Here is a 12234-nt window from a genome sequence, read left to right on the forward strand (position 1 = left end):
TGATTTATTTATTTTTTGTTCTACTATTACTAGTAGGATTTAAATCTGAGATATGCTATATTTTTAATCGTGAGTCTTCTTTATGATTGAAAGGATTGGTCATGCTCACAAAATAGCTTTTCACTCCTAAAGGTAATATTTTCATTGGTGTGACGTAATCATCAAATTTGTCTGAGAAACTGAATATTGAAGTTTTCGAGAACAGAACGCCTTTACTGAGTCTGTAAGAGATTCTCGTTGTTGAGCTGAACTACTGAAATAAATTTCGATCGTACTGAATTATATGGCTGATGCACCTGTAGAATACCTCCGGTTAAACAATATTATTTCTCTAAATGTACTAATCCTATATCGTCTTTTTTCTTTTCTTTTTTTTTTTTTTTAATATGTAGGCCTTAAACCGGAAGTAGTGTTCTTGAGGATGACAGTTAACTTCGCAGCCTGCCTGCTCTGGCCAACCAGCACCGCCACAACAGCTGGGGAAGGATTTCCGACCCACTTGCAATGAAGATGGTGGCAGTTACAAGAGTGAGGAGCTTTCTGTCGCCCGGACGAGACGGAGAAACAGACAGCCGTCTGTCTTTTTTGTTTTTATCCAGACCCTAACTACGTCCGAGAGCTAATACAGGAAGGCGCGGAGGTGTGGAGGGAGGGAGGGGGGAAAGGGTGGCAACCAGCCACCGAACGGACGGAAGAGGACGCACCACCGCCGGAGCGCACAGCGTTGTGTTTTTTGGACACATGCATGCCAGCGAAAACTAGTGCTAACCCAGACCTGAGGAATTGCTTGCGATCTGGAGATAAGGAGAGTGCGTTTTGTTTTGTTTTGTTTTTTTCCCTCCCCCCCCTTTCTTTCTGGATAATCCAAACGAGGATCACCAAGAGCCAGAGCCGCTCTGAGGATTTTCTCCCTTCTTTGCTCCAAGGGAATGCGAGAGGAGGAAATCCAGCCTCATCTCCAAATAAGCAGAGACTCCTAACTGGGTCTCCTCTCCAAACGCAGGAAATACGGCCTGGAAGAGAGAGAGAGAGAGAGAAAGAAAAGTTTGGGAGTTGGGAGGCTTTGAGATGGGGGGTGGAGGCTTTACCATAACATTTTTAGCCTAAGCAATCCTCGTGCTTCTGGGAAGAAGTTCAAGAAAAAAAGCATTCCCCCCCCCCCCCCCCTTTTTTTTTTTTTTTTTTTTACATGCAGCGGGGTGGTGTTATTTGCAAGAGTTTTGATCATCACTATTTATAGCCCAGCCTGGTCCGAAGTGAAGCCGTTCCCCGTAGCTGCATATATGTTTTGCCAACTGCGCGCAACAAGTTGCAGGCACTCCCAGCAGAGGCAAAACACACGCTAAAAAAAAAAAAAAAAAAAGAACTGGGGCAGTGCATGGAGAGTTATTATTTTTCTTTCTTTTACTAGTGCGGATCATGCGTCTGTGAAAAGGGGGAAGTACAGGAGGGGGCGCAGACCCTGAGACCCTCTCTTTGGGAAAAGCGGAGAGAGAGAGAGAGAAAGAGAGAGAAAGAGGGGAGGGAATAAACAGAGGAGATCCGGAGCTGGGAGTTCAGGAAAGGACGGGGCTGCATCCGTGGGAATAGGCCTGGCTGTCAGGGGCCTCCTCTGTGAGTCGGGTGTCCAAAAAAAAAAAAGAAAAGAAATAAAGGTAATGATAAAAATAATAATAATATAAAATGGAGGGGGGGGGGCGGGGGGCTGCTGCTATAAAGATGACAGGGGAATCTTGGGTATGAGAAATGGAAAGCCTTCGCGCACTGAGCCGTGCATTAGTGGATGCAGTGGGAGGTAATTACAGCTCGCACACTTTTTAATTAACTGCTTTAAGACTTCATCCGTTTAAGGTCGCCGTTCTCTTTTGATAAGCTATAAATTTTATTTTTTTTGCCTTTGTATTATTGCTAATAAGTGCAATTTTATGTATTTGTTTCCTCTTCGTAGCACCGGTTGCTGCTCGTGCATATAGTATTTTATTCGTGGAAAAGGAATATAAATAGAGGAGCTATGCAGGGTGTCACAGCAAGGACAGTGCAACCTTTGTAACCAACTGTTGACATCGATTTTATTATTATCATCACTATTATTATTATTATTATTATTATTATTATTATTATTATTATTATTATTATTCCTCATTCAAACAACCCAATTAAGCAACGATGGGAGAAACTTTCTAATTGCGCACATTCAGTGGCTGATAATCGCCGGTCGTGCGCATTTGAAGAAGAGAAATCTGTTGCACCGCTTCCATCAGCCGCTTGCCGAGAAAGATGCCGAGTCCAGGAGGAAGAAAACGTGATGATGAGAATGTTTGCACCGCAGCTGGAGAGCACACCGGACAGCCTCTGTGGAGAGGGATGCGTGCAATGCGAGGACTGACGCAAAGGCGAAGCTTCAGAATGGTGTTCTGTGAGCGTCTTAATGTGAGTGACTGCGCGTAGTCGATTCGTCTGTCACCCCTCCCCAGTCAGTGTTAATTTTCCGACAGAAACCTTTTTTTTTTTCTTGTTCTGCCTCCCATGTTAGTGTCTGTCCTCCTCCACCTTCCCTCATTTGACTCGGAGGCACCAGAGTAAATTACTGATTGATTCAACACCTCAGTGACCGCCTCTCCCTCCCGCCCCCCGCCCCGCTTACCCCACTCCCATCTCCCATCGCCTCCGCTCGTCAGCACTAGTCAACATGGCCACTCTGCAACATCACAGCCAGCTTCTTATGCACAGCACGGAGGTGAGCTGCGACTCAGCCAGGGGTGATGGCTCCATCACCGTGCGGATTGCCAATAATTCCACCCGGATGCAGCAGCAACAGCATCATGAGCCACTTCGGGTTGCAAAGAGTGAAGGAGGAGAGGGAAGAGGATGTGGTGGAGGAGGGGGTGCCAGTAAAGTGAAACCTGCCCTCCACAAGTACAGCATCTCCTCCAGCTGCAGCTCAGCAGACTCCAGACCTGTCATAATTTACACTCCCAATGTGCAGAAGAAGGCCCCTTCACTGTTTGAACGCTCCGCCGCCCAGTGCTGGGACCCCAAGTTTGACTCCTCTGTCCTGGAGGACGCCTGCCAGGAAAGGTGCTTTCCACAAAAGCAGAGGCGCTTCCGTTATGTCCTCTTCTACCTGGCAGTGGCTTCTCTACTCTGGGGGGTGTACTTTGGGGTGAACAGTGACCGCTGTTGTCCCGTGACCTTCCTCGCCCCCACTGCCTCCTTTCTGGCCTTGCTGGTGCTTTTGTTTTTGTTCACCTTTACCAAGCCGTACATGTGGCTGTACAACCAGACCTCCCTGCTGCTAATAGTCCTTACATTTGCCATCACTTTGGCTCCACAGATGCAAACTGCTACCTATGACTGGGCTGCCGAAGTGAACGCCTCGTACACCTCTCTGAACAAAGAGATTCCGCCTCAGATGTCCTGCATCTCCCCAGTTGGCACCTTTTCCCTCTGCATCGAGGTCCTGCTATTGGTATACAGCGTCCTCCATGTCCGTCTGTATGCCTCAGTGATGCTGGGTCTCCTGTATTCTGTCTTATTTGAGGCTTTAGGATGGCTGCCACTACTTCAGAGGAATTATGAAGCTACTGGACAGGTGTCAAGTTTGCAAAACACGCTCCTTTGGCTTGGCCCGGGCAAAGGTCTACTCCACCTGTGCGCGCACGTCATTGGCATTCATCTTTTTATCATGTCCGAGGTGCGATCCCGCAGCACCTTTCTTAAAGTGGGCCAAGCCATAATGCACGGCAAAGACTTGGAGGTGGAGAAGGCCTTGAAGGAAAGCATGATCCACTCGGTCATGCCGAGACGAGTTGCAGACGAGCTGCTGAAGCAGGGCGATGATGAGGGCGGCGGCGAGAATTCTGGCAAGAGATATTCCTCCGGCGCCTGCTCTGCCTCGGCCATGGCGGTGGGCAGCGGAGGGAGCGGAGGAGCTCTCCAAAGCCAAAGTGTTATAAGTTCTAAGAATAACCCTCATAGCAATCACAGACGTAAAAAGACCTCGATACCCCGAGGACAGATAATATTCAGACCCTTTAACATGAAACGCATGGAGCCTGTCAGCATCCTGTTCGCCGACATTGTGGGCTTCACAAAAATGTCTGCCAACAAGAAGGCGCCGGCCCTGGTGGGTCTCCTTAATGACCTGTTTGGACGTTTTGACAGACTCTGCGAATTGACCTGCTGCGAGAAGATCAGCACTCTGGGAGACTGCTACTACTGCGTCGCAGGGTGCCCCGAGCCCAGACCAGACCACGCGTACTGCTGCGTCGAGATGGGATTGGGCATGATCCAGGCCATTGAGCAGTTCTGCCAGGAGACGTGCGAGACTGTCAACATGCGGGTCGGTGTCCACACGGGCACCGTGCTGTGCGGGATCCTGGGAATGAAAAGGTTCAAGTTTGACGTGTGGTCGAACGACGTCAATCTGGCGAACTTGATGGAGCAGCTGGGCATGGCGGGGAAGGTTCATCTGTCCGAAGCGACTGCCCGGTTCCTGGACGACCGCTACCAGACGGAGGATGGACAGGTGGCCGAGAGAGCAGGGCAGAGTGCAATCGAGAAACTGAAAGGTACGTGGCTATTTACCTCTGACTTCCTCACCAGGTTGCAGAATGAACTCACTTAAAATGCCAAGCCAGCTGACAGATGCATAAGATCATCTTCAGAGTTATTTTTGGGTTGCGATGCCATCACAAAAAAGCACCTGAACTGCGGTAAATGCTTGAAAGATCATCACAGGTCAAGAAAATGACTCTTCAAGAGGATATATAGGCTGGCAGTACACTGAGTGTGTGCACTGATCAGGTCTGGCTGGCGTCGGTGCATAATTAGACAGAGCTGAACGATGTCATCTGACCACCTAATCCAGTTAAAATTAAGCAGAGATCGGAATATAACTCTCAGATTGGAGCACCTGAAATGTAGGCAGGTTTTATTTTTAAATGTTCTTGGTGTCATTCCACATTTCCTAGTATCTGAAAATAAATCACATGGTCTATATTAGGAGCTTCCAACAGATGTCTTTAGGGAATATGGATCACCCTGTTCGTTTAAAATCTTAATTACACCAAACGGGGGTTTTGTGGGGATCTGTGTGGTCTTGACATTCTGGGGCACGGCTCTGCAGATGTATTTTGAATCATGCATGTTCGTGCCACTGAGATTAGGACCGCTAATCTTCAAATGTAACAAATGGATTTTGAAATCCTCGCTGCAGACGACTGTTTGCAACTTGCATAATAACGACATAAATGGATACCGACAGCTCAAGGATCACCAGATAAAATTACATTTGGAGAGAGGGCTTAGATGTGCGACTGTCAGAAAGCTGGTGTGTGTGATAAGCTTGTTTAGATGCAGACAAGGTCCTGGCCCTCTCGTGGATTTTGCTTTAGCTCTCTTTTTGGCTCATGCTCTGGTTGTGTTCGTGTTCTGACGCCACTGCTGGGCGGTGTGAGCTGAGATTTTGCTGTCGATAAGGCGAGGGCCGGCTGGATTTACTGTTCTTAGATGGGCTATTGCGGTGGGCTTCAGTAGATTACACGAGTGCTCATCATGCTGCGTCCGTGAACTTCAGTGGAAGGCTGCAGAGCCCAGAGAGACGGCAAACAGACAGACGTCTGGCATTTATACAAGTTTGAAATCTGTCAGACTCTTCTGATTGGACAACCACAATAATACAGTGATACCTATATTTCTATTTTGAGTTTTTGTTTAACTGAAAATCACATAAAAATTGAATAAACCGAAAAATGCAACAGGTTGTTTATATTGTGTAGCAAAATCTAATTAACAAGTAAATACATGAAATAATTAATTAACCTCTTAACTTTCACCCCAAAAGTCACCTTGTCCTCACGACAGTTAAGGGTTTTAAAACTTTGCAATTAGAATAAAACTGCCAATACAGTAGTTGAGTGTTTTCACAGTTCTTAAAATTCTATACAGTTTATTGAATTATTAAGTAATTCATTAACTAATTCAGTTCAGTTTATTTGTATAGCTCCCATTCACAACAAATGTCATCACAACACATTGTTCTATAGAAACTACTTGAGCAAACGTAGAAAGTCAGAACGAGAATCCAGAGAAACTCCTACTAGTTTATAAGCTGTGGAGTGCTTTTTGTTTTTCTTTTGCGATTTTGTTTCTTATTCATGTAAAACACTTTGAACTGCCTCGTTGCTGAAATTGTGCAATATGAATAAAATTGACCTTACCTTACTTTAGGAAAAACATCCAATTTCTACGTATATGTCGTCAGTTCAATCGTTCTGATGGCGCTAAAGTCAATTACATACATATTCGAACTCAATTTCAGCTATTAATGCAGAAAAGTTCATTTTATCATTCAGATTGGTCAAAGAGAACCTGTCAGCCTGTATCGAGTCAGAAACGGCGATCAATCCTCCTCAATTGGAGCAGCAGTCAGTTGCATTGAGTCTTTATCTTTGCAGAGATCCCTCCTACTGAGCATGCATGTAGAAACAGTGGGGAGGAGAAATCCCCTTTAACAGGAAGACACCTCCAACAGAACCTGGCTCAGCGTTAGCTTTCAGAAGTCGAAACACACACACACACACGGAAGCACCGATCCAGGAGTACTTTCTATGTAAAAGAAAAAGGAAAGTCACTGGGGCCCTTCAGACGCCTCATCTAGGAGAGAAACACAGCAACACAGATTAGCCCTGGGCTAGCTCAGCATCGCTCTAACTTTGAGCTTTATGTAAAATGACAGTTTTAAGTTTGGCTTTGTCTAAAACTGGGCCCTGGTTCTACAGAAGAGGAGCCTGATAACTAAAGGATCAACCTCCCAATCTACTTATAGACATTCTAGGAACCAGTAGTGAACCTGAAGACTGAGAGCGAGGTGCTCTGTTATAGGAATACAGGAAACAATCACACCGCTGGCGTATGATGGTTCTTGATTGTATCTTTGTGTTTGATTTGATGTAAAGCACTTTGAAATGCCATGATGCTGAAATGTGCTATACAAATAAAGTTTGATTGATTGATTGATTGATTATTAAGGGATTTATATGTGACCAGGAGCATTATGGATTCAACAGGGAGCCAATGAAGAACAGCCTGATCTCTGTTTTTAATTTCCATCTGCGTTTTCCAGTACATTTTTCTACAGTAGTCCAGGTTAAAGTAACAGATGGCTAGTTTTTCTGCAGGACAGGATATTTCTCATTTTCACCATTTTGTAGCGGTGAAAGAGGGAAGCCCTAGAAAATTGGTTTATATGGGATTTAAATAACAAATCGTGGTCAAGGATGACACCAAGGTTCTTCATTTGTTACCAGATGCCAGCTTAATGGTACAGTGCGGTGAGCCAGTCTGCTTCTCAGAGGATCAACTCCAAAGACGGCAACTTCCGTCTTGTCTGACTTTAAAAGCAGAATATGTTCAGACATCTAGGTTTTTATGTCTTCCAGACATACCTGTAGTCTACTTACCAGATCAGATTCTGTGGGATTTTAGAATATAGCGAGTTTTATCAGTGAAACAGTGGAAATGTATCCCATGCTGACTGATGATTTTACCAATTGGAAACAAATATGAAGTAAAGAGAACTTACTGAACCCTGTGGTACTTCACAGAAAACCCTGGAGTGCTGTGAAGATTTATGACTTACGTGAACAAATAAATCTGTTTGGGGCGAGTGATGTTCATTTGAACCCGACAGCACATTGGAGCCTTTCTAAGGAAACACTATGATGCAACTCTGAGTGGGACAAGTCCATTATCTTCAGCCATGCAGCTTTCACCAGTGCTGCCTCGATGCTATGATGGGTTAATGTCATTATATTGTAAAATTCTCATGTAGTTATTTAAGCGTTTATTTAATAATTCCTTTATAGCTGTCCGTAAAATAAAATAAACTGCTGCCGAATCACACTGGAATCCGATTGGTTAATCACTTCACACCAATTACCATTACTACACTGTGACTTTGATTGAGTAGGCTGGCTTATAAAATAAACTGATGTTGTGCATTCCCTGATTTAAAGATGACGAATTAAATAGTGAAATTATGTTGGTGCATTTACAGCAAACACATGTATTTTCTTGTAACAAAGTAAACGGATCTTTCAAACTGAACAGATTAAACGGTTAAAAAGTGAAACAGATTGTGCAGCGTGTCAAGTACAAATGTGGTAAATGATTATTAATTACATAATTGAATGACACCTGCTACACATAAAAAAGATAATTAAATAAACAAGTATTCAAGTACAATGCTGTAGATTCAGTACTTTAGCATTACATCTTCAAAGGCTGACTTATAAGGAATGTTGATATGAAATAATCAAATGTATAGTAATGGATTTACAGTACAGACCAAAAGTTTGGACACAAAGTTGTGTCCAAACTTTTGGTCTGTACTGTATGGTCTTGTAAATAATACAACTGTATTTCTAATTTGTTCTGTGTTTATTTTGAAATTCACGTTGTTATCCACACTTCTAAATCACGACTTACTAAGGTTTTGTTAAAGAAACTCTGTCTGCATGGCATTTGGAATAGGTTTAATGAATTCTGACAATTGTAACATTCTTTTATCAGATAATTGCATAACAACAGGGCATCTTTTAGGAACTGCCAAAAATGATCTATAACAACATGTTGTGAAGTACAAAACATAGATTTTCACCAATGTTTCATGTAGACACGCCACAAAAAAAACAACGAAATTTTCACACTCATGTTTGCGCAGCTATCTTTGAGGGGACTTTCCATTGACTTCCATTCATTTCTACAGCCTAAACATTACCCTTACCCTTATCCTAACCCTAACCATTACATACCTAACCCTAACCAAAACTCAATTCACACTTTAGTCCTAAATCTGACCCCTGACCCAAAAACTGCGTTTCCCCTTGTGGGGACCAGGCTTCAGTCCCCATAAAGAGCAGTGGGTCCCCACAATGTAGTATGTCAGGAAAATGGTCCCCACAAGGTATTAGAAACAAACGCGTGCCCACACACACACACACACACACACACACACATGGAGCGAGCTTGTATCACAGAAACTAATCTCTCCAGCAGGGAATTCCTCGTGGGATGTCTAATCTTAGGTCACTGGTGAAAAGAAACTGTCTGGTCTATTGTCGGGCCTTATGTCAGAGTGTATTCACTCTTGGCTCTAAATGGTGCCATCACTCTCTATTTCCAGGCTGGCAAACAGTAAAAGAGAGGGATATCGACAAGCAGCTTTTGTTGTAGGAGAGAAAAGCGGAGATTGAATGGCATCTTGTTACTCCGCTGAAACGCAGAGCAGCAGTTTCCTGTTCAGAAAGGGAGAGAGAAATGAGGCTGGAATGCGGATTCTGTTTTGAGGAGCTGTAACTGCTTTAAAAAATTAATGTAGCTTTAAAAAAAAAAAAATATATATATATATATATATATATATATATATATATATATATATATATATATACTAATGTTAGCAAATGTCAGGATGGCGGAAGTGTTTTCTTTCTGTTAGACTGAAGAACTTATTCAGCAGGAATGAGGGAACAGGACGGTGTTTGTAACGTTCCCCAATCATCGCTGTCCTACAGTTCTGAATATACAGTACACTATTCAAAAGTTCAGTTCACTGTGGGAGTTATTTCTTTTGTGCATTTTTTGATCATTTATTTTAGGGCTGCAACTGATGCTTGTTTTAGTAATTGATTAATCTGTCGATTATTCTGCCGATTAATCATATCCAAAAATTTCATTCAACAGATTTTTCATTTAACCACTTAAGCCTTTTTTTTATACAATGTTAGAAATGCGTTAAATGATACAAATAGAGAAACAATTCAGTTCCTTTTTATGTTTTTACATAAAAAGTAAACATTTTATTGCTTAAAATAAAATGTACTGTAGCATTCCTTTAGTAAATCTGAACCTGGTGAAGCTAAACCTATACCACCCCAGTAGTATTGGCTTAAACATATTTACAGATAAATGTGTTTACATCTTATTTTTTGTACAGTTTTACCACATTTGCTGAGTGTGTTGTATTTTTCCACCGAATGGCTTCTTTTGAGTCGGCATAAGCCAATTAATGATTCATCGATCACTAAATTAACCGATCATTATCGGAATAAACGATTAATCCGATTAATCGTTTCAACCCTGAGGTATTTGTACCATTTATTTTTCTGCTGTGGACTAATAGTGCAACATGTAATTTGAATAATTTTTTTGAGGCAAGAGATCTGTTCTCCAGTTAGAAATACAGTAATTGTGTTGATTTTTACACTGGTTTCCTGTCAAGGCCTCTGCTTTTTATCGTCGTCTCAAAATGTCGGGTTGAGGTCAGGGCCGTCCCTGAAGCCTAACGGTGACCTGTTTTATCCATTCCAACACCAGCTTGCGTTTGCTTCCACTTTCCTGTTGGAACGACGACTAGCCCATCCTGAAACCATCCAGCAGTTTAATTAAGGTGGAGCTGTCTGGTGTATCAGGGCCACTGGCAGCATGCCGGACCCTCAGCATGATGGTACCACCACCATGTCTCACAACAAGAAGTGTTCTCTTAAGTTTAAAAGCCTCACATTGATGCCTTTAAACATGCAGGTTGTCAGTAGCTCAATGTTTGGTTCAAGTCAGCACTTTTTCTCCAAGACATTTGGATTGTCCACCTGGGGAGCTGCATGTTTCCATCGAGCTTGAAGGTGTCAGGTTTTGCAGCAGGGCCCCCCCTCTCAGCTCACGGCCATGTGAAGCTGTTTTCACAGTGAACAGTGACACTAGTGTTGCTGTAGTTTCCACTCCATGCTGGTTCCTGGTTTGTTCCTGAACATTCACATAACATTTCTTCCAGCTGAGGCCGACCGTTTTATACCAGATGGTCAAAACACGGCAACATTTGAGTCTTCCAAAAAGAAAACGATCTCAAGCACGCAACAAAATAGCTTTGGAACGCTTACATTAAGGCTCCAAAGCTATTTTAAAAAAGCCACATGTTAGTGGGAGTGTATCCATACATTTAAATGCAAAATGTGCCTATTTTTTGTCAAGTTTTTTGGCTTATTTACTGCTGTGAGCGTTGTGTTCTTTCAACAAATGTCCTTACACAGTCTGTATAGTCCAATTAATAATTAACAAGTTAGTTGACAATTATTTAATTGTCAACTAAATAATTAATCACAATTAATCCGATCAACTGTGCCAGTTAGATTGAGAGACGAGGTACAATAATAGTTTCAAATCTGTTTCTAGCTTTCACTGAAGTTGTATTCAGTATAATTATTGCAGCCCAAACTAAGAATAGCCCAAATGAAACGATGACATTCCCAAAATGAATGAGATTCATTCCCATTGTGAGTGGATGTCAACTTCCGACTAGAGTTTTATTCTTAATCTAAAGTCAGTGTTTTAGTTATGACACCACATGAGCTTGTGGGATTAGTGATAAATTGTCTGTCTCCCGTGTTTGTGCCTGCAACACTTTGAATTTTTTACATCCTTCCCTTTGCTTTTCCTCACTGTTGCTATCTCTCTCGTTGCCTCGGTCTCCCGCTTGTCACCCACGTCTGTATTTGCGGCCTGTTCTGTAACACTGTTTTTATGCTGTTTGTCCGTCTGTCTTTAGTCAAAGCTTTGCTCCAGATCTGCCTGCGGGCTGAATGAATCTAATCTCAGGATTTGAGTCCTGTTTTATTAGTCGTTCAGTTCCCCTTGTGCTTCCAAGGATCAACAACCAAGCCACTGAGGGACTATTTTGGACAATACGCAACATGCATGTCGCAGAAAAACCTCTTGGACTGCGATGTTGCCTAAGTGTTTAAGACTCCATTGATTAAAACATGCATTTACTTTAACGGAACACAAATGTTTTCATCTTGTTTGGCTGGAGTTTGTTTTTGTTAACATGGGGTCTCAGACTCTAATCTTCATGAGCCAACTTTTCGATCCATCCCTGGTGCAATGCACCTCAACCGAATGGCATTCAGTCAAGTTTCTGAGAGTTCTTCTATTCACCAAATTATTTGATTTAAATGTTGTAAGGCAGGAACACATCTAAAAGTTGCAGGACACCAGCCCCTCAGTACTGAGGTTTGAGATCCCTAGTGTAAATCATTATTATGTACAAAAGTTTGGTCATTGTTAAGAAGCTAACTGGTATGAAAGAGTGAAGAACTTCTCAGAATGAAAAAGAAGGCTGTGTAAATCCTCTTCTCCATTGTCAAGACGCAGTCTAGCCGGCTAGTGTATTTCGCTTGG

At 42.7% G+C, this 12234-nt stretch overlaps 1 protein-coding gene across 1 annotated transcript in view; it reads left to right on the forward strand.

Moving 5' to 3' along the window:
* The first annotated feature begins 332 nt into the window (after positions 1-332).
* adcy9 (adenylate cyclase 9) overlaps positions 333-12234 on the forward strand; it is a 40393-nt gene continuing 28491 nt past the window's right edge. Inside the window, exon 1 of the mRNA XM_044113770.1 lies at positions 333-4571. Within this exon, the coding sequence (XP_043969705.1) occupies positions 2690-4571 (1882 nt within the window). The 5' untranslated portion in view covers positions 333-2689. The remainder of the gene's footprint in view (positions 4572-12234) is intronic.

The sequence above is a fragment of the Gambusia affinis genome, linkage group LG04 (genome assembly GCF_019740435.1).
Source record: "Gambusia affinis linkage group LG04, SWU_Gaff_1.0, whole genome shotgun sequence".
NCBI classification, from domain to species: Eukaryota; Metazoa; Chordata; class Actinopteri; order Cyprinodontiformes; family Poeciliidae; genus Gambusia; species Gambusia affinis.